The 18,872-nt window shown below is 42.2% G+C and overlaps 2 protein-coding genes across 8 annotated transcripts; both read right to left on the reverse strand.

Moving 5' to 3' along the window:
* Nucleotides 1-670: 670 nt before the first annotated feature.
* On the reverse strand, nucleotides 671-3,422 carry si:ch211-148l7.4 (uncharacterized protein LOC563603 homolog). Of its 7 annotated transcripts, none has more exons than XM_054609495.1 (2): nucleotides 3,244-3,422; nucleotides 671-2,833 (listed from the first exon to the last, which is right to left on the reverse strand). In XM_054609495.1, the coding sequence occupies exon 2, from the start codon at nucleotides 2,812-2,814 to the stop codon at nucleotides 1,237-1,239; it is 1,578 nt and encodes a 525-aa protein (XP_054465470.1). In that variant the 5' UTR covers nucleotides 2,815-2,833; nucleotides 3,244-3,422; the 3' UTR covers nucleotides 671-1,236. The 7 variants fall into 7 exon arrangements, with proteins under 7 accessions (XP_054465470.1, XP_054465466.1, XP_054465468.1 ...); XM_054609491.1 differs by having other exon boundaries at nucleotides 671-2,836; XM_054609493.1 differs by having other exon boundaries at nucleotides 671-2,839.
* Nucleotides 3,423-4,920: 1,498 nt separating this feature from the next.
* tbc1d22b (TBC1 domain family, member 22B) lies at nucleotides 4,921-18,416 on the reverse strand. The gene is made up of 13 exons (XM_054609040.1): nucleotides 18,148-18,416; nucleotides 14,062-14,251; nucleotides 13,805-13,967; nucleotides 11,502-11,669; nucleotides 11,292-11,362; nucleotides 10,957-11,085; nucleotides 10,196-10,261; nucleotides 7,944-8,058; nucleotides 7,574-7,677; nucleotides 7,392-7,467; nucleotides 6,927-7,054; nucleotides 6,669-6,764; nucleotides 4,921-6,275 (listed from the first exon to the last, which is right to left on the reverse strand). Exons 1-13 carry the CDS (start codon nucleotides 18,201-18,203, stop codon nucleotides 6,147-6,149), a joined length of 1,491 nt encoding a protein of 496 aa, XP_054465015.1. The 5' UTR covers nucleotides 18,204-18,416; the 3' UTR covers nucleotides 4,921-6,146.
* Nucleotides 18,417-18,872: the final 456 nt, after the last annotated feature.

Consider the following 18,872-nt stretch of genomic DNA (forward strand, 5'->3'; position numbering starts at 1 on the left):
CAGCACACCTTTCAAGCATCACAGACTTACTGAAGGGCTGCCACCAGTCTATCTGCTTGCATTGCTGGGTAATCTCACCCCAGTACTCGCCAGCTAAAAAGACAGGCCTTAATGAAAGGCATTGTACTGGATAGAACTATGACAGCCATTCAAAGTTTGATCATTTTGTGACAATAATTACCACATGTTGGAGCCTCGAAACAGCCCGTAGAAATGCTCGAAAAACAAAAACATATCGTACTTTGTGACTTTATTCATACCTTGGGCAGCAATTGCTGACACTTTGCAGTCTTGACAACATGCAACAGTGAGAATCCAGCAAGTGACACACCAGAGCTCCCACCTATCTGTCACCAAATATTGTAAATATTGCCAAATGTGTAAGAAAAATAACCTAAAATACAGCAGAAGACATATCTGAACTTACTCGGACAAACGATATCTCTGGCGCTGCTGTGGCTGGAACGTGCCAAGACTGTGCAGACGGCCTTGTTTCCCAAAAAGCACCTTAAAGCGAGGACCATCTCAGCTTTAAGATGTGTTTGGGAAACGAGATTCTGATGTGTACCAAACAGTGGCGTAGAGTGGATGTTCCATTTCTATTAAAGAACTACACTAGAGTTTTTGCATGTTCTTTGTTTTTTGTTTGTTTTTTTACTTGTACGGCTGCTTATGAAAACCAACTTGCAGACACACCAGAGTGAGTCATGCATCACAGTGAACCTGTCGGCTTTATGTTTAGTCAAAGTAGTGTTATATATCTATGCTTTAATAAAGCTGAAACTGATTTTGAATTTGAAAAGTGTTCATAAGTGGTGCATACAATTTACCATGCCAACATTTGGTTCTTGCTTTGTTTGACTGTACAAGAACTACCAAATGGTCATTGTAATGGCACTCACACAAGCTGATTCACATACTGTACTGGTCGTGAAACAGGTGGCTGCCTATAATGTAGAAAGTATTGTGGGTGAGGTGGATGTGTTTTGTAATGAAATGCCTAAATAAAACATGCAAAAAGCCTGGTGTGGTCCTTAAACAATCATTCTAGTCAACCCTTGTTATGTTGCTGTGGAGAACAATAAACCGACATGGCATGTAAAAAAACAAGATGTCCTGAATGCTCAATCAGTGAACTGGTAAATCAACAAGAATTTCATAGAGATTTAAATCACTCTCCACTCTCTAACCCCTCAAGTGAAAAAAGGCAATTGCTGACGACATTCAAACCGGATCTCAGGCTTTGCTGGCCTGATGTGCGTAGCCCTCTGTGATGCTGTCCTCCTCCACCCTGACTCGGAGGTGCTCCTGACAGTGTTCTAGGAAAGAGTCCAGTGCGGCGAAACCCTGCTGGCAAGGCACGCAGTGGTAGAGCCTCTGTCTCTTCGAGCCCGGCCATTTACAGGTGTCCATCTCGCTTGTGCACACGCTGCACTGTCTCCTCCTCACGGAGGACTGGTGGAGCTCCACGTGCTCCCGGAGCCGCGACTGCAGAGAGAAAACCTCTGCACAGGAGGGGCATGGAAACTCTCTCTCCAGTTCATCCTCCTCCTCCTCCTCCACTTCAGGCACTTCTCTGCATCTCCCTGGATCTGTAACTTTGTCCTCTACTTTGGCCACTTTCCTGGGCCTCCCTGGACCAGCCTTCACAGGCTTGTCTTCTGCTAAGCTGGGTTTTACTTTATTTGATCCATTTTCTAAGAACTCTGAGTCTTTGGTGGTAGATCCTACAGGCTGACTTTTGTTTTGGATTGTGGTGGAGCTTGATGCTGTGTGCTGTCTGTAATGTGCTCTAAGTGACAAATGATGCAAGAAGACTTTGCGGCAGATCTGACATGGATACGAGTGTACTTTCCTACGCTTGATGGTGATCGGCCTTGGTTCTGTCATAACGTTTTTCTCTCTGCTGTGCTTCTCTTTTCTGTGCATGTACAGCTTAGAGGTGCTCCTGAAAACCATGTCGCAAGAGCGACAGTCTAGAAGCTTTGTTTTGGATTTTGGCATTTTAATTAGATCTCCATTCACCTTGGAATTCCCTCCTTTCCTCGCTTCTCCACCAGTACCTCCTCCTTTGGTTTTATGCCCCTGTTCTGCATGGTAAGTCTGTTTGTGGCGTTGCAGCCCAACCTCTGTGCGGAACGTTGTTGAACAGACTAGGCACACACTGACAGCTCCGCTGCTGGGCCCCGGGGTGACTGAGGAATCCGAGCGGTTCAAGCCCCCTTTAGAAATTGGAGAATTATCTGGAAGGCTACTTGCATCAACTATATCTGATGGCGATGGTGGTTCATTACAACCAGCTTGCTGATGGTGCAGCAGAGCCTGCTTCTGGCTGAAGCCTCTCCCACATGGGGCACACGAATAAGCGCTACCGTCCGGGAGGCGAGGCTGGCGGTGAAGCGACGCGTCCTGCAGCCTGCCGGGATCTGAGGCTGTGCAGGAGGGGCACGGAGAACCCGGCTGTGATTCTGCAGGACAAAGCTCACATGGGGAAGAGTCATGATTGCACTTATGAAGTTGTAAGGAGGACTTCAGGGAGAACTCCTGCCCACAGGATGGACACCGGTGAGGCTTGGGTAATGTGTGTTTCAGTTCCTGGTGATGCAACATATCTGTGGCATAAGGGAAACCCTTACCACATTCCTTACACACATACGTGGCCATGTGGGATGGCTGCTGCCTCTGGTTCTGTGTGTGCTGCTTTGGGTCAGCCCGTGCAATGAAGCTGGCGAGCCTGGACAGAGTGTCTGATGCCGTCTTGGAGCGGCTGAACGACTCCTGGGCCCTTGTAGTGCTCCAGCTGACGCCATCCATCCTCCTTCACCTAGCTCCTCTGCTGCTTTGAAGGACACAGTAGAAGTTTTGAGCATTAGCTAGGCACTCACACATGAATAAGAGCCTAAATAAAAGGCTAAGGCATTCAGCAGAGTGGTTTTTTTAAAGGGGTGCGTGCCTTCTTGTTAGCTTGTTCCTCTCTCTTGGTAACGTTTTACCGATTATTGCTAAAGTTAGCTAGGCTACAGTTTCAAAACAAGCAATACAGAACCTCAGGTAAATAATAACATGACAGCTAGATGTATATTAAGTGCAAAGTCACTGCTGCCGTGGGGGCAGCTGGGCTACTCACTGTACTGCGTGACCACAGGTTAGCTTCGCGTTTGCTAACGTTAGCTTGCTGCGAGCTGCACTAACATGTCCTAAATGCGGCTTCCGTTGGCTAAAACACCTGACCCCGACACTCACACTGACGAGGCTCGACGGGGGGTCTTTCCAGTTGGTTAAATCCACAAGGTATGTCGCGTTAGCATCAGGTTTTGTAGCCAAAAACAACACTGACATGGCTGCAAAAGTGAAACCGAAGTTTATGAGACGTTCACGTTACTTCTCTTGACTTGTCAGCATCACTTCCGTCGCGTCACGTGCTCATTTTAGGAAAACCTTTTGAGCTTCGACAGTAAGCGTTATGTTGAGTTAGTTTACCGATTTGTTGCTATCAAAAACATAATTCATTTGTTTTTACAGTACCAGTCAAAAGTTTGGACACACCTTCTCATTCAATGGTTTTTCTTTATTTTTATTTTGTAGATTAATATTGAAGACATCCAAACTATGAAGGAACACATATGGAATTATGTGGTAAACAAACAAATGCTCAACAAACCAGAATATGTTTTATATTTTAGATTCTTCAAAGTAGTTGAATGAGAAGGTGTGTCCAAACTTTTGACTGGAACTGTACATTACATTACCTTCGATAAATTAAAACATTAAAAGAGATATCGAATCAAGACAAATAATCCCCCACTTTACACACTTCTACCCAAAAGCAGCAGGTCTACTGTAATATGTTTATACTTCTTCATTCAAACCAGCCCTGACTATTGAAGCCCAATAAAGAATTTGCATGTTATTGTTGCATGAACCACTCTGAAACAAAAGGTTTTATTTTGTCAGCTTTAAGGTAATCAAATCACATTGTGAAGACATAATGACTTTTAGATAAAAACAGCATGGAGTGAACAATCAGTTGGCTCACCTGAATGATAAAAAAAAAAAAAAAAAAAAAAGTCTTTAAGGCTAAAGGCATACATTCAACACCAACATTCAACATGTTTCAGATGGGTAAAACAAGGTTGATGAACACACAATTATAGCTGGCCTAAAGCAAAAACTTGCACTGAATAAATCAAAAATATTTAAAAAAAAGTATACAACAGTGTTAGGTTTTTCCTGCAATACAATTATCTCTTTCACAGACTCAATTTAAGTACCATGGTGACTTCAGGAGAACTTCATATAACGCAATGAAGTAACGTAGACCTCAATCTATGGCTGAACCCCCATATTTCAGAGGGAATTAATAATTCCTGAATATAAATTAAGACTCATGCTAACCATTAAAGATGTTTATCCATTCAATTTGTTGTGTTCTAATATCTCCACGAATCTAGTGCTCAGGAAATCCAGATTTACACTTGACTACAATTTAACAAAGCAATTGCTTCAAAACGATCAAAGAAAAAAACAAAAAACCTATGGTAGAGAAATCAAAGTATCAGTGGCTAATGATTGTCATATCTTTCAATCATACGTTGTGTTATAATTATCACTGGTAATGAAGGTAAATAGTAACACACATATTCACACCCCCCACCAAGAATGGTCACCGATACAAGTGCAAAAACCTGAACCTTAGACAAATATAAATCACAAGCATTAATGATAACAAAGCATTTATCTGTGTTACCGTACACTCTAAAAGACAACAGAACATTACAAATGCTCGTAACAAAGGCATCGTCATATAAGGTGAGCTGCACTGTGTCCACAGGACTGTCTCAAGAAGGATGGTGTGGCTAAATGTCCTTCAGTACTGAACAAGCATTGACAAGGCATCTCCTCCATTAAAAAAAAAAAAAAAAAAAAAAAAAAAAAGATCTTCAACCCCATAAACAATTACTAAAATTATCCTCAACTGAGGATATCAAACATGTTGACTACCTCTATGCATATGCAGTATTTACAGTAACCACAGGTATCCAATCAGATACTTCCGGATAGTGGGTATAACGACCATTTACATCATTATGCATTAAGAAAGGAGTTTTAAAATGGTTCAGGTCAAAACAGACCTGTCGTTACTGGTCTCTATTTGTGTCAGTGATACTATGTGCCAGAATCTCCTACTAAATTTTTATTCCGTAAAAAATAAAATAAAATAAAAAGTAGAATTATCTCAGTCAGTTTCAACATAAAATAATCAAGCAAGGAATTTCAAAGCTACATTAACCATAAGGACTCCATCATTCCTTCTCTATCAGAGGCGGTTCAATTATAATTGTACCACTAACTGAATGAATGAAGATGCTGTTTTAGGATAACCAATGCCAACTGATACCAAATCAGTTTCTCCACTTTTAAAACAAAAGACAATACCTACTATTTGCTACTTTTAGGTCTAGTACCTATTACATTTCAGATCAACGTACTGGCAACCAATTGTACCGACTCACTGAAGTCGAAAATAAGGATGTTTATATGTTGATTGTACAGTGCATATTTGGTTACCCTGAACCAAAACATAAGGGACGGTCCATCTTATTTATAACAGCTTGACAGTGTCAGACTAAATAGGTTTTAAAAGAGAAAATAAAGTATTTGCCTGTTTTACATATAAGAGTTCTAAAACAACTTCCAAAACATATCTTCAAAACAAGAAAATAGAATATGTGGACGCAATCTTCACTAAAATCATCATCCCTTTATATCACAGCGTGTTCTTCTGAGTGTACGTTTCACATGAGACAATTTATGTTGCATGACCATACGCTGTAAAAGTAAACCAAGGTAGCATATCTGTGGTTATCATACTGTAACAGTCCATTGATACAGTGCAGTCCATCCACTGCAAATAGTCTCATATTCACGGAGCTCTGTGAGAGCACCATTAACCCAAATCCACAGTGACATTCACTGGACTTCATTTTCACAGGAGAAGTTGTGGCTTGGTCAGTCTCTTCCAGGTCCCCTCAAAGACAACACATGGACGTCTGGAGTGTCTCGTGTCTAGAATACTGGGGGTCCCTCCAGTCACAGTCTGGTTTGATCTAAGGGGAGACTGTGCTTGCTGGGAGGCGGCCTCAGGCCTATCTCTTGTAGTGGCTGGGTGCGTCTGCGAACATGTACTTCAGTCTATAAGCTTCAGCCAGGAGGAGACCAACTTCCTCGTTGCCCCAGTGGATTGTGGGGAGGTTCTGCAGTAGCATGAGAAGGCCCTGTAGAGCAACAGCAATCTACATTTACATTTACACTATTTTGGAAGGCAGATGTTAACAAAATGCACATGGAATATGGAAGTTCTTAAAGCTGCATTCTCTCTACTGTCCATCAGGGGGCGACTCCTCTGGTTGTATAGAAGTCTATGAGAAAATGACTCTACTTCTCTCTTGATTTATTACCTCAGTAAACATTGTAAACATGAGTTTATGATCTCAATCTCTTCTTCAATATAGTTGCTTTTAATTTCAAAATGATCACATCGTTTTTCTTTTCTTCCATAAACTTGTCTTTACAGTAAGTATTGGTACCCCCTGTTAGTTTTTCAATCAATATTTAGTGGTTATTTTCTCAGTTAAGTGTGCATGACCACAAATAGGACAAATTTGTACCTGAAAGTCAACCATGGAGAGGATTTCTTTGCGCCACTCAATGAGGAAAGCAGAACAGACGTAGAGGTGGAAGTGGGAGAAACCCTCTGCTTCAGCCTGCAGAAAACCGAGAAGAGAGTCGGACCCGGTCAACGTAACAAATACTGTATAATTAATGGAATGAATAAGTGAATTCTACAGTAGTTTTTTGCAGTGCTGCTGTTATACTGGGTTACTTTTTACTGTAAAGGTTTGTAGGTAGTGTACACTCTGCTCTACCTGGTAGGTGTCCCAGAGACGAATAGTGCAACGGAGCGGCAGCTCCCTCATCAGCAGATTGTTCATCCACCGAAAAGCAAACTGCAGATACTCCACCTCATATCTCTTGAAATGATTGTGAATGTCCTCTGGACACACACACACACACACACACACACACACACACACACACACACACACACACACACACACACACACACACACACACACACACACACACACACACACACACACACACACACACACACACACACACACACACACACACACACACACACACACACACACACACACACACACACACACAAAGATGTTAAAGATGCTAATAGCTTGTATCTGGAATCAGCTGTGCATGTATGATTTTAATTCTAAACAAGCTCAAAGAGAGGCATGAGCAGGGTGCATGTCAGTGCAGAGTACATGTGACACACAGAACTCCTAACACACTAACAGGAGTCCACTAACCATCTATCCTGCTGACCAGCTCCTCTAAAGCTTTCACTTTGTTCTGGATTCCAGGCTGAGCAAAGGTGTAGTTGTCCTGAAAGGATAGCATGTTCAGTAAATGGGCACATTTGCAGTTTTAAACATGTGTTTATTGAGATGTAGATGTGTGCGTGTGTGTGTGTGTGTGTGTGTGTCCAGACCTGTATTCCATCCAGCAGCTTGCTCATGCACCAGAAGCTGTCAGCTTCGATGTTTCTCTGGGTGTCCAAAGGCAGCGCTGCCACCTCGAAGTTCTCCACATCCTCTGCTTGAACAAAAATTAACACTGAATGAAAAAGAAATGGCCTGACTCACATGCATTACTCTTTTGATTGACTCAGATTGATTGAAACAGTGTTTTAGACCTTGGATTTGATGTGGTATCAGTTTTAGTAACAACATTGTAAAAATATAGGTACATAAAACAGACAAAAAACGTTTGCTATCAGAAACAAAGGCTGACATGAGTCACTTCGGTCCAGTGTGAATATAACGGGGCTTTATGCAGGACATTTTCAACCAGTAACTTACTGACAAACTCAGAGAGGAAGACCACAAAGAAGGGTGTGACCAGATCATTGATTCCCTGTACGTAACCGCTGGCTGGGTGACGGATGGCCCAGATAAACAGGATACGCTCAAACACCTGAGGACAGAAAGACCACAACGAAACGGTTGATTCATGTGTATAGCAGATTTATTATGGGATTACAAGGTCAATGTCACTCAATCATTTCCACTATAATTCTACTATCTCAGGTTGAGTATTTCAGACATAAAGTATGTTGCTTTGAGTTACAGCGTGTAAACCTTTTGATGCAAAGAGCCAAAGTGACTCACTGAAAATCACAACCACCTTCCTCAGAATACAGACCCCCATATCACTCAGTGTCCAGATCGCTGAGTCAATGCACGAGTTTGCATCATTTCTCCTGAGATGTACATTTCTGTTTATAGATCAAGACGCTTTTACAGCAGATGTGATCAAAAATATGCGAGCACATGATGTCAACCGAAGCATCATCGAGTTAGCAAACTTTAAACACTGAATTAAAACTGTTACCAGCATCAAAATGTTATTAGAATCAATATTCCAACAGCTGACTCGAGTTCTACAGAATTCTAACAGGGTCACAACCTTTTCTGCTATTTTGATGCTCTGGCAATACCGTCCCTTTTACAGTTATTCTATGAAGTATATTGAATTGAACTGAAGTAATTAACAGAGCGGAGCATGTATTTTAATTTGATTGAAGTCTTTCAGGAGGAAACTTTCATGCTCCGTTTGATTTTTCAACTCTCTCTGGAGCTAGTGTTAGTTTGTCCATTCAGTCACACTGGAATTGGAGTTTAGAGACGACGTTTACGACCGGATTGTTTCACAAGCAGCCAGTTTACAAGCCGATTTTAAAGCAATAAAAAGCAAAATCATCTGCATATGATGAATTGTGCTTCAGGCTGGGCAAAGTGGTGGAAATCAATGTCTTGAATGAATTTATCTATTGTATATGCAAATAAATACATCTGGTAATAACCCATGTTCTGCTGCTGTTATGAGTTACATCAGTCAAAACTCGTCCCATGCATAAAACAAAACTTGCACAGTCATAACATTAAAATATTGTTACAGTAAACTGACTGGAAGTGGATAATGCTGAACATAAATAAAGTATTATAGTGGCCTGATCTAATGAGGCTGTGATTAAACCCAGTCACGTTTCTGGTAAATCTGGACACAAATCTTTTGGTGTTTTGAAAACAATATATCACCACATTTGAGGAACAAGCCAAGTTCCTTTTTACAGCAAGTGTAGCAATCTAATGCTGGTCCCTGCTCAGTGACTGACACAGTCACAGCACTGTATCATTCACAGGGGCATGACTTATCTACAGTACATAGCATCAAAGTGTATCTAAAGAGAGTCTCACATCTCATTTGTCTCTGCTGGACATCAGTTATAGCAAAATTGGGATTTTTTTACAATGAAGCCTGAGGCCTGTATCACGGCACAAGTTCGACTTAGTCTGGCTCTCTGTTTAGGTTACCAGGCGTCACTGAGGCTTACGTCTGTGATCCTAGATAACCCCTATCAGAACGCTGAGTTTTCTAATCCAGCTATGAGCGTGTGTGAAAGATTTCCTACTTACAAACCATCACATGACTAAACTAAAATCAAGGCTAAAAACTACACAAACTCTGAGCAAAACCAGGTCTAAAGGACAGAAAGAGAGTTTGACCAATGAATTTATACAAAAAAATCTGTGGATTTCTATTCCCTAATAAAAGACGATAGAGATTATACCTTGTATTCCCACTCATCATCTCATTGAGTCTAGGCAGATTTAACACTCACAAAGTCGACTCTGAGCTGCAAAGACCGTGTAAGAGTGTTAAAGAAACTACAGCCACAATTCACCATTTATTAGGTTGTTAATAAGGTTCTCTTTGGAAGCCCTATTTTAAACCCAGTTTGGACACATGGTGCTTTTCTCTGATATAATTATCAGGATTCTATTGATTTCTATTTATTGCTTGTAGTTTTGTTGTAAGCTTAAACTGTGTTTTTGTTAATCTGCGCACGAGCAGGTAAACCAATGCAGCATAGGTTGCCATGGTGATCCAGCCCAGTTAAAAGTGAGCCAGCTGGCTAACCCTTTGACCTTGATGAAACAGCCTCCTGCTTCACTTTTAATGTGACAGACAAACTGAAGATTTGAAGATTATGAAGAAGTACACAAAGCTGATGAGCTGTTCCACTGCTCTCTAGCAGTTCAGATCTTACCTCTTGTACTACGGGCTGCTGGAACAAGGGAATCAGAGGGTTGGTTCTTGGAATGTCGATGTGGATCTGACAGGAAGAAACATGATTGACATGTTACTCAGCATAATTAAAGCCGATCATGCTGTGTGGAGTTTTTTTGCCCATTTGTTAAAAGGGAAAATTCAACACCTGTTACGTGGATGTCCAATCATTGTTGATGGTAAATGCAATAAGTTCCTCAGTGCGTGTTATATTGACCCAGAAAGCCGAGTTCTTCTACTTGCTTAGCTGTGCCATCAGTGCCTACATGTACCAGGATGCTTTGCTTGCAGGCTTCTGACGCCTCTTGGATCCTCGCCGATAATTCTCTGTCCCTGCATTTGTTCGGTAATATACACTGGCACCAATTAATACGGCTGAATATCTGAGCCAAAACACTGTAAAATGTGCCCTCGTCCAGAACATCCTCGGCGCTCATATCTTGGATGCCATTTGGCCAAGTTCTGTTTTTATCGTTATTTACAAAATGGAACTTACATCAGATTCAGGAAGTTCTGTTGTTAAGCAGCACCTATAGCTTCCCCCCTAGCTACCCAGACGTGGAGACTAGAAACCCAAGCTTAAAACAGCCTGTAGTTCTTCTTTCCCTCCACCTATGACGGCGCTGGAGTCAGGAAGTACAAGAGATAAACAATATTCCACACTTCCATCCACTTCATTCGTCATGAACACTGATTGAACATCCACATAGGAGCTGGCTTTAACTTGAACTGTAGTATCACCTGTCTGTATGTGTCTTTATAGTGATCGTCTGTTCTGGAGTGGTAATACTGCTCTATGAAGCCAAAGTATTCTTCTCGCTTCCTTTTAAGCACCAGCTCTCTGCGCTCCTTGTTGGCCGGCAGGTAGCCCTGTCAGAGAGCGAGCAGATGAGAGAGAGTTACATGTAGAGTTTCAGAGGAACTGAACTGGCCCGTCATTTGAGATAAGAGAGAGAGAGAGAGGAGACAAGGCTGCCTGTAAAAGATAAGGCTTATGAACATTTAAAAAAAAAGGAATGCAACAGGCTCACACTGAAACTAAAAAGAATGGAACTTGGACTCGAATTTAGACTTACAGAGAGAAGCCTCCACGTGATTGGCCGGACTTCTCTTGGTATGCCCGACCAGCTGTGCTTCCGGAGTTCCTCTGTAAGAGCACAGAGCAGGATATAAACACAGTTCATCACCAGCAGGGATCCACACACAGTGACGGACAGAGAGAGAGTAGTGTTGGTCTGGAGCCAATATTTCCTCTCAATAGTGCTAAGAGAGTGTTGCTCTCCTACCGAGGTCAGTGTTGGGACTAGCCAGCAGCTGCTTGAATTTGTCCAGTCGGCTCTTCTCCCTCACTGTCATGGGTGGTGCTCCCGACGCGTTCTGGTCCGACATGCGGGCCACCAGTGGAATGATGGGACGAACTGGGAGAGACTGCTGCTTCTGTGGTGTGGAGCGAACTGTAGGGTGCCACACAAGAAAAATGAGAACATCCAATAATATAGACATAAAAACCTTTTGTAGACCTCACAAACAGTAAACAACCCACAACCACTAAATGAAACCACTGCAAAGGAGACATAATGTTCAATTTAACACCCAAAGTTAGGCCAAAAATCTCAATCTTGACATTTCATTTCCCGTTTTGTTACTTCTATGGTTAAAACTTCTAATGTTAGGGACGGTTGGACTCGTTTAAATGTACAGGTACCAGATGAAATTTGGAACGAGGGACGATTTAGATCACAGAGGTGGATTATAATAATTTACTATTCCAACATACAACGAAACAAACCAATCTTGTCATCAGCATCATAGTGATGTGTAGGGTATAAATCAGCTGAGGGGTCACTTTCTTTAATTGGGTGTGACCCTGTCCTATGTAATTACTTGCTGAAAGTATTTTATGTGTACTTTAGTTAGAGATCAAACCAGAATTGATCAATCTTTGGTTATTCTGACATTACATTGAGTTTTTACTATAGTCATTAACAAGCATTGATGGGAGAGTCAGCGGTTCTGGAGAAAGATTGTTGCAGTTTGAACTCAACATCCAAACAACCCCCCAAACACCTACAAAAGAATAAAACGCAGCATGAATCATTGATATAAAGATCTCATTGTTTATCTGTCCCTAAGGGGATCCAAGCCTGGAGCCATGGGGCCCTGACTGAACAGGCTCAGAGGGTGACTTATGAATAACAGCCTGAATATTCAGAAGCCAGCTGACTTCTGAGCTGTCCAGGTGACCAGTGAATAACTTATTATTCACAGCAAGTCAGCTGGACTGATAAATAGCCACAACAAACCCGGAGGATCAAAGAACACTCCGACTTATAGGAGACAGGGCCAATGGAATCAGGGACTTCTAACACCTGTTCACATTTTAATTCTTTGGCATTATAAAACATATTCAAATGTTGTTCCAATTATTGCACGCTTTCAGCTCATGCACCAGTGTCATATTCTTTATCCCATATCTGGAAACACCCTGTCTCACAATCACACAGGTTCATGCATGTGCAAATGGGAATTGCACAGTAACGGCAGAGTGTTGCAGCAAAGATGAATATGAATATCAGCTTTACTGTTCATATATACATTGTTACATATATACGCCCGGGGAAAAGTACATTCCCATACCGGGAGTTGAACCCGGGCGAAAACCAGGAATCCTAACCGCTAGACCATATGGGAATGCTGGGGCTCAGACATACAGTATTATTCATTGTCATTTATTTTATAACCTTTATTACTCGTTTTGCACAAAGATATTAACAGTTTCCCACTCCTTCCTACGGATCATTTTCCCAGCACATTTCAGTGATGATCTAGCTGGTATGACAGACAGGGATCACACCAGACAATGATCATGTTCCTCTCTGTGCACATCTCATTAAAAGTCTGTGGCTATAATCTCTTTCGTGATTAGAAAAGATGGCAAAATGACGGGGAAAAATGTATTAATAAAAACGACCAGTTAGCAGCCAGCACTGACATACGATATTTAATTAATTAATGTAACTTACATTATTCAGAGTTTCAGTTACCTAAGTTAAAATGCCATCCAACCTACATGTGCTACCATGTGATGTTTCCACAACATAACAGAGAGCGGCCTATTGAAAATACTCTGGTCCCTAAACTAGCATTTGAACGTTAATACGAGTCTTAACATAACTTTCAGATGGTAATGCTATCCGTTTTTGGGAGCTCCGATAGATATATATGAGAATGTCTCGGATATAATTTCCCCGGATAAGACAAGATTTTTCGAAACATTTGACTTCTACTCTCATTTACTAGGTGTTTTTATTGACTGGAAAACTGGTCAACTGTTTTCCAGTTTTTCCAGGATGCGAATTGTGATAAGCTACACTATGAGTGCACATTAATGTGGTGTTCATGTTAATTATCTCAGTGTCTGTCACTGGAAGCACATTAGTGCCGAATTTGGAGAAACATTTTCAGCCAAGCGCATGCTAAAGGCCTGATATAATCCCACTGTTCCCATCTGCAATGTCAACGTCTGTAATTAGCTTCACTATGAATCACCTGATAAGCTCCTCAGCTCTGCAGCGTATTACCCACATACCTGAGGACGTGTTGAGATGGACGTCACTGCTAGACTTGACAACCTTGCCGTTGACGTGCTCGCACTCCGCGTCCTCCTCCCACGCATCCTGGAGGTCTTGATCGTCTGTCTCAAGACTGTCTGCCACCCTGGTTTCTGTGTCCCTGGACTGGTTCTGCTGCAGCTGAGTGGAAACGCATTCAGAACATCTCCCTTCATTTCACACCGACTCAATGCCCATGAACCGCTCAGGGATAAACAGGATGTCCTGTAGCTACCTGGTTCTGTGTGGACGAAGAATGGAGGCCTGATGGATGGGAGGAAGTTTGGGCTGGGGTCCCAAGGAAATCCTCGTCCTCCTCTTCGTCGATGTCCCAAGCGTCATTGGTGCTGCGGGCGAACTCGTGAAAGCTAGAGGCCTTTTTAGACTTGAGATTGTTGAACTTGGGCTTTGTGTCTTTGGGATACCTGCAGAGGGACAGATCATGGGATCAAAAGGAAAGAAAATAAGACAGAAAGACGGTGCTGGTGCATAATAAACACAGAAATTGAGGAGATGATATCACCCAAACGAACACAAAAAAACCTAAACAGCCAGTCCAATAAAAATCAGATAGGTTGAACAGTGTAAACGTCAGCACTGAGTCAAACTGGTACGGCACTGGTGCATGCAATCCATACATGTTCAAGTCCTTGAAGCATGGAACAATGTGCTGCAAAACAAGGTTTGAATATGGGAGATACCAATAACAAACACAAATAAAATGCATCCGTGCGGGTAACGTGACGCCATGCAGTCCGGTTGGGTTTAGCACTTACGTGCGTCGCAACCTTGGGTCAAGAGGAGGATGCTGCGCTCCATAAACTGGTTGTACGCTGTAGAAGATGACATGTGAGCTGCTGTCACTTCTGTGCGGAAAAACACATGTAGCCTCCCAGTCTTTCACCCAGCTAATGCTAATAATCAGCTAATCTACTCATCCATCATTATTCAGAGGAAAGTTCCTTGTATGTGTTGCTCTTTGTGGACATCGTTTCCCTTGTTTTCTAATGTATGTATGATGTGTGTGTATATATATATATATATATATATATATATATGTATGTGAAAAAATTAAAAAATTTAAAGTTTATTGATGCAATGTTTCTACCTACAAGGCCTTTGTCAGGCAAACATCAATGTGAACAAAACACCCATGTTATCAAAACATCCATGTGAACAAAACTAAACAGACAAAAATTACAACTCCATGTGATACACATTTATGGGGCATTTTTTGCTTTACATACATTTAGAAGGAGAATCAGTGCCACACAGAGGTAATGTGAGAAGAAGAGGGGGTAAAAGAAATGGAGTTTTATATTTATTGTTTTCATAAGAAGGGTTTAATGTAAATTTTTTGTATATGCAAGGTCTTTTTGAAATCCCCACCCCTATAAGACCCTTATACTGTCTCAGTAACAGGAGACCATAGGCCGGTGATGGCATGGCCGGCCTGTTGGAGATGGACTGCTATGGATCTTCACGCATCGTCACTTCTGATGTTGGTTCAATCAGGTAGATTACATAAATGGTACTACAGGTGATTAAACCATGTAACAACTCATAATATAATAACTGCACATAATGTAATCATAGCTCATAATGTGATAATTCAGCAAACAATGTAAGAAAACCACAAGCACATAACATAATAGTGGTTTGGTGCATAATGTAATAAGTTATTACAATATGAAAAAATTGTATTAACTATGCAAAGTTTTTTTTTCAACACTACACTATGTGCTGAATATATTATAGCATTAAAAAAAAATGTGTTTCTTATGTAATAATTTCCACATAATTAAATAATGTATTATATTATGCACAAACTTTTATAACATTATGCTCTAATTATGATGATATGAGCTTTAATTACATATAAATGATTACATTATGCACAGTTATTACATTGTGAGTTGCTGCACACCATGCTTAGGTCTACTGCAGCCTGTGTGAGGACGGCTAAGAGACTTATGGCTGAAGGCACCCTGGGTGTAGCTAGTTACCACATCCGGGGTTTCCTGCTGGGCGAGTGATGATTTCTGAGAATAGACCAGAGGCGGAGGTATCAGCTTTGATCAGAAGATGCTTGAGATTGATGGACCGCTCAGTGACGTGCCAGTGTTTTTGGATGATTTAGCGTAAATTGAAAACCACAGTGGGGAGTTTTTTGTGAAGCATAGAGCCAGCAAATTCAGCCATGCATTCTGCCTTTGCTCAGTTCTTCCCTTCTTTTAAATAACTCTCACCCCGTCTTATTTGGATTGTACTGTCTGCAGTGCTTATTGAACAGAACTAGGGGACAGCTTGCACAACCCCCGTTCCTCTCCACCCTGTGGTGGCCATTATGTTCAACGGATGTGAGAATCTTCTTTCCAACTCTCTGGCGACCCAAAGCAGACGCAGTCAAGAGTAACAGGATGGGGTTTGGGCCAGACTGACTACACTCCGTTCCTTATCTCGTTTCCTATATAGAAAGCCAAAGGCAGCAGCCTCTTTCACCCTAATCAAGCGTTTGGGCTTTTCTAAAAAGTAAAATATTTAATGGATTAAGTAATGCAGTCTACTTAAGTTAACTTAAGTTATAATTGTGATAACATAGTGTGGGAATTAAGGCAAGTGGTCATATCTGTTTCTGCGTTAGCAGCACAAATCAGATATAAGTTAGAGTGTTGTAAACAACTAATTACTTTTCAGACGGTTTGTCAAAAGAGGGAAGCTTTTGGTCAAAGTAACTAAAGATCTTCTGTTCAAGACTGCTCTCTTTAAGCATTCTGATCACAGATTGGGAACAAAGGAGTTTGTTAACAACTTCTATTTTTCTTTGTCCAAAGTGGTGGCGAACACTAAGTCTAATATGACGGTTTATTTAAAATGCTCTCAGTCAGAGTGGCAGAAATTTCAATAATGATAAGCTCTACATTCAAAGTAGCTCAGAGGCTTTTGTGTGAATATCACAAAGCAACAAATATTAGTATTGTGGACTGTCAAACGGTAGCTTCCCACGCCTGGGGCTAACCTGTGTCAACCCATTTCACGTCGTTTGCATTAACAAACTGACAGTAATCCTGGTGGCTGAGAACTGGGCCTGCTGATTATCTGGCAGTGCCAGAGTCTCTTGTTTATCAGCTGCTCAAGGACAGGCAGCGAGCCCAGCGGCTTTCTTTCCTGTTCCAACGTGTTCTCCAGCTTTCCACCAACCAGTTAGAGAGAGACCAGTGTGTGTGACATGGACAGCAACACCCTTTCCTTAGAGAGCCTCTCCTCTATGATTACCCAAACACACTGTACTGTACCCCCCCCCCCCCCATGGCACACACCCAAACACACTGCATACACACACACACACACACCTCTCTGATAGTGGCTCATGACAACCACTCAGAGTCTGTTGTATACAGATAAATAAACACATACGTATGAATAGCCCCTGATGTCTGATCTATGAAGTCTGAAAAGATTTCCTTTCCCCCACTAGTGTGCAGGGTGAGGAGGAGACCTGCAGGTCCTCAGTGCCCATAACAACCACAACTCTTTACCAGGATGCCTATTGAGCAAGCTCTACAAGCTGGGGATTAGCCTAGTGATCTGACCTAAATGAAAAGCAATGGTCCGCACGATTCCTCCCAATTCAGGAATATCATGTGGTATTCCCCCCCCACACAACACATAGTAGTCTGTACATTGTAATTAGCGTCCCCTGTAAGACAAACACAAACTACCACCTGGTTAATCTGTACTAGTTGGTGAGCTGTTGGTCATCTCATCAAACTGTCATTTAACTTCTTCCCTCTATGACTCATCTACCAAAACACACTGACAAAATAAGAGATCTGAGGTCACAGCTGTGATCCTCATCTCCTCCACTCTTACCTCTCTCCTAAGAGCTTACCACCTCTCTCCTAAGCACACACTGGGTTAGCATTAAGGCGGGCGTGACACCTCCACTTCTGAGCGTTAGAGACAAGATGGAGATGAAGGTCTGTCTTGTCTTTCTCTCAGCTGGAGGCTAGCACATAGATACACACTGGAACCAGACAGTGGGCAGGCCGGAGAAGTCCTCAAGTGAATGACGTGACTCCCATTACTACAATGTAGTCACCTAATGACTACTGCACGTTAAAGTCAGCTCAGTTTTAACATAGCGTTTGTTTTTCAATATATTGCCTGCTTCATTTTTACATGATTCAAGCTACCATAACATATTAACAATATTATCTTTAACTGTACAGATGGTACGTCCCAACATTTAACAGTGTCAGTGTGAAACGTCCCAAAGGAGAGTTAAAGGAGTGTCACGTTAGACGCAACTGAAACCCACCTTCCGGGAACCTTTGCGTTTCTCCTCCAAAAATTGATCCTGTTCTCGGTGGCCATACTCGGATAACACAACCCCCCTTCAGACCGACACCGAGACCGGCTCCTCGCACGAACAAACCATAGGGAAACCGTTTCCGCCTTTCGCCGTTGCCTACTCAGCCCCGCTCGGCTGCTGCTGCTGCGCCTTTTTTCTTAGAAGTTTAAACGAGCGGCTGATAGCGACATTCGGCTTTCATACGCGATGGTGTCTGATACAGGAGCACTGGAAGCCGCCATCTTGGAGCACACCAACCGAGGCGCGTGATTGGCGGGTGAGAAGAGCAGGTGCAGTGGGGAACAGCCAATAGGAGGAGGAGGAGGTGGAGTGACGTCAGGGATGCTCGCTGATATAGGAACGAAGACACACGGGGAACGCGCTGGCGGGGACAGTGTGGGACGGGGTTGTTCTTGTTAAGAGGTAGAGCCGTTGTGTAGACATGTTGACACCTGCATGTTGACATGTCTCTCGACCAATCAGGTGGTGGAATTCCCACAACAGGCCAACATGGCTGCAAAGTCCGAGACACAGGTGTTACACCACATTCTGTGACCCACGGTTTATTAGTGCATTAGGGCTTTTTCCTACAAATGATTAATGGAAAACTTGAAAAAGAAAAAGAAACGTTAGCTGCAGACCTACTGAATCTTGACAGCTATTAACGAAACCTTTGCCTCCATGGGTTTTTA

Source organism: Anoplopoma fimbria, chromosome 12, assembly GCF_027596085.1.
Source record: "Anoplopoma fimbria isolate UVic2021 breed Golden Eagle Sablefish chromosome 12, Afim_UVic_2022, whole genome shotgun sequence".
NCBI classification, from domain to species: Eukaryota; Metazoa; Chordata; class Actinopteri; order Perciformes; family Anoplopomatidae; genus Anoplopoma; species Anoplopoma fimbria.

What these genes read in the sequence shown, in the direction of transcription:
- si:ch211-148l7.4 (XM_054609495.1), bottom strand. Translation starts at nt 2,814, where the DNA reads ATGGATGGCGTCAGCTGGAGCACTACAAGGGCCCAGGAGTCGTTCAGC.
- tbc1d22b (XM_054609040.1), bottom strand. Translation starts at nt 18,203, where the DNA reads ATGGCCACCGAGAACAGGATCAATTTTTGGAGGAGAAACGCAAAGGTT. An exon ending in CTTCGTCCACACAGAACCAG is followed by an intron (nt 13,968 to 14,061) that starts GTAGCTACAGGA and finishes GTTTCCACTCAG; the next exon opens with CTGCAGCAGAACCAGTCCAG. An exon ending in CTTCCTCTCTGAGTTTGTCA is followed by an intron (nt 7,678 to 7,943) that starts GTAAGTTACTGG and finishes TTGTTCAAGCAG; the next exon opens with AGGATGTGGAGAACTTCGAG.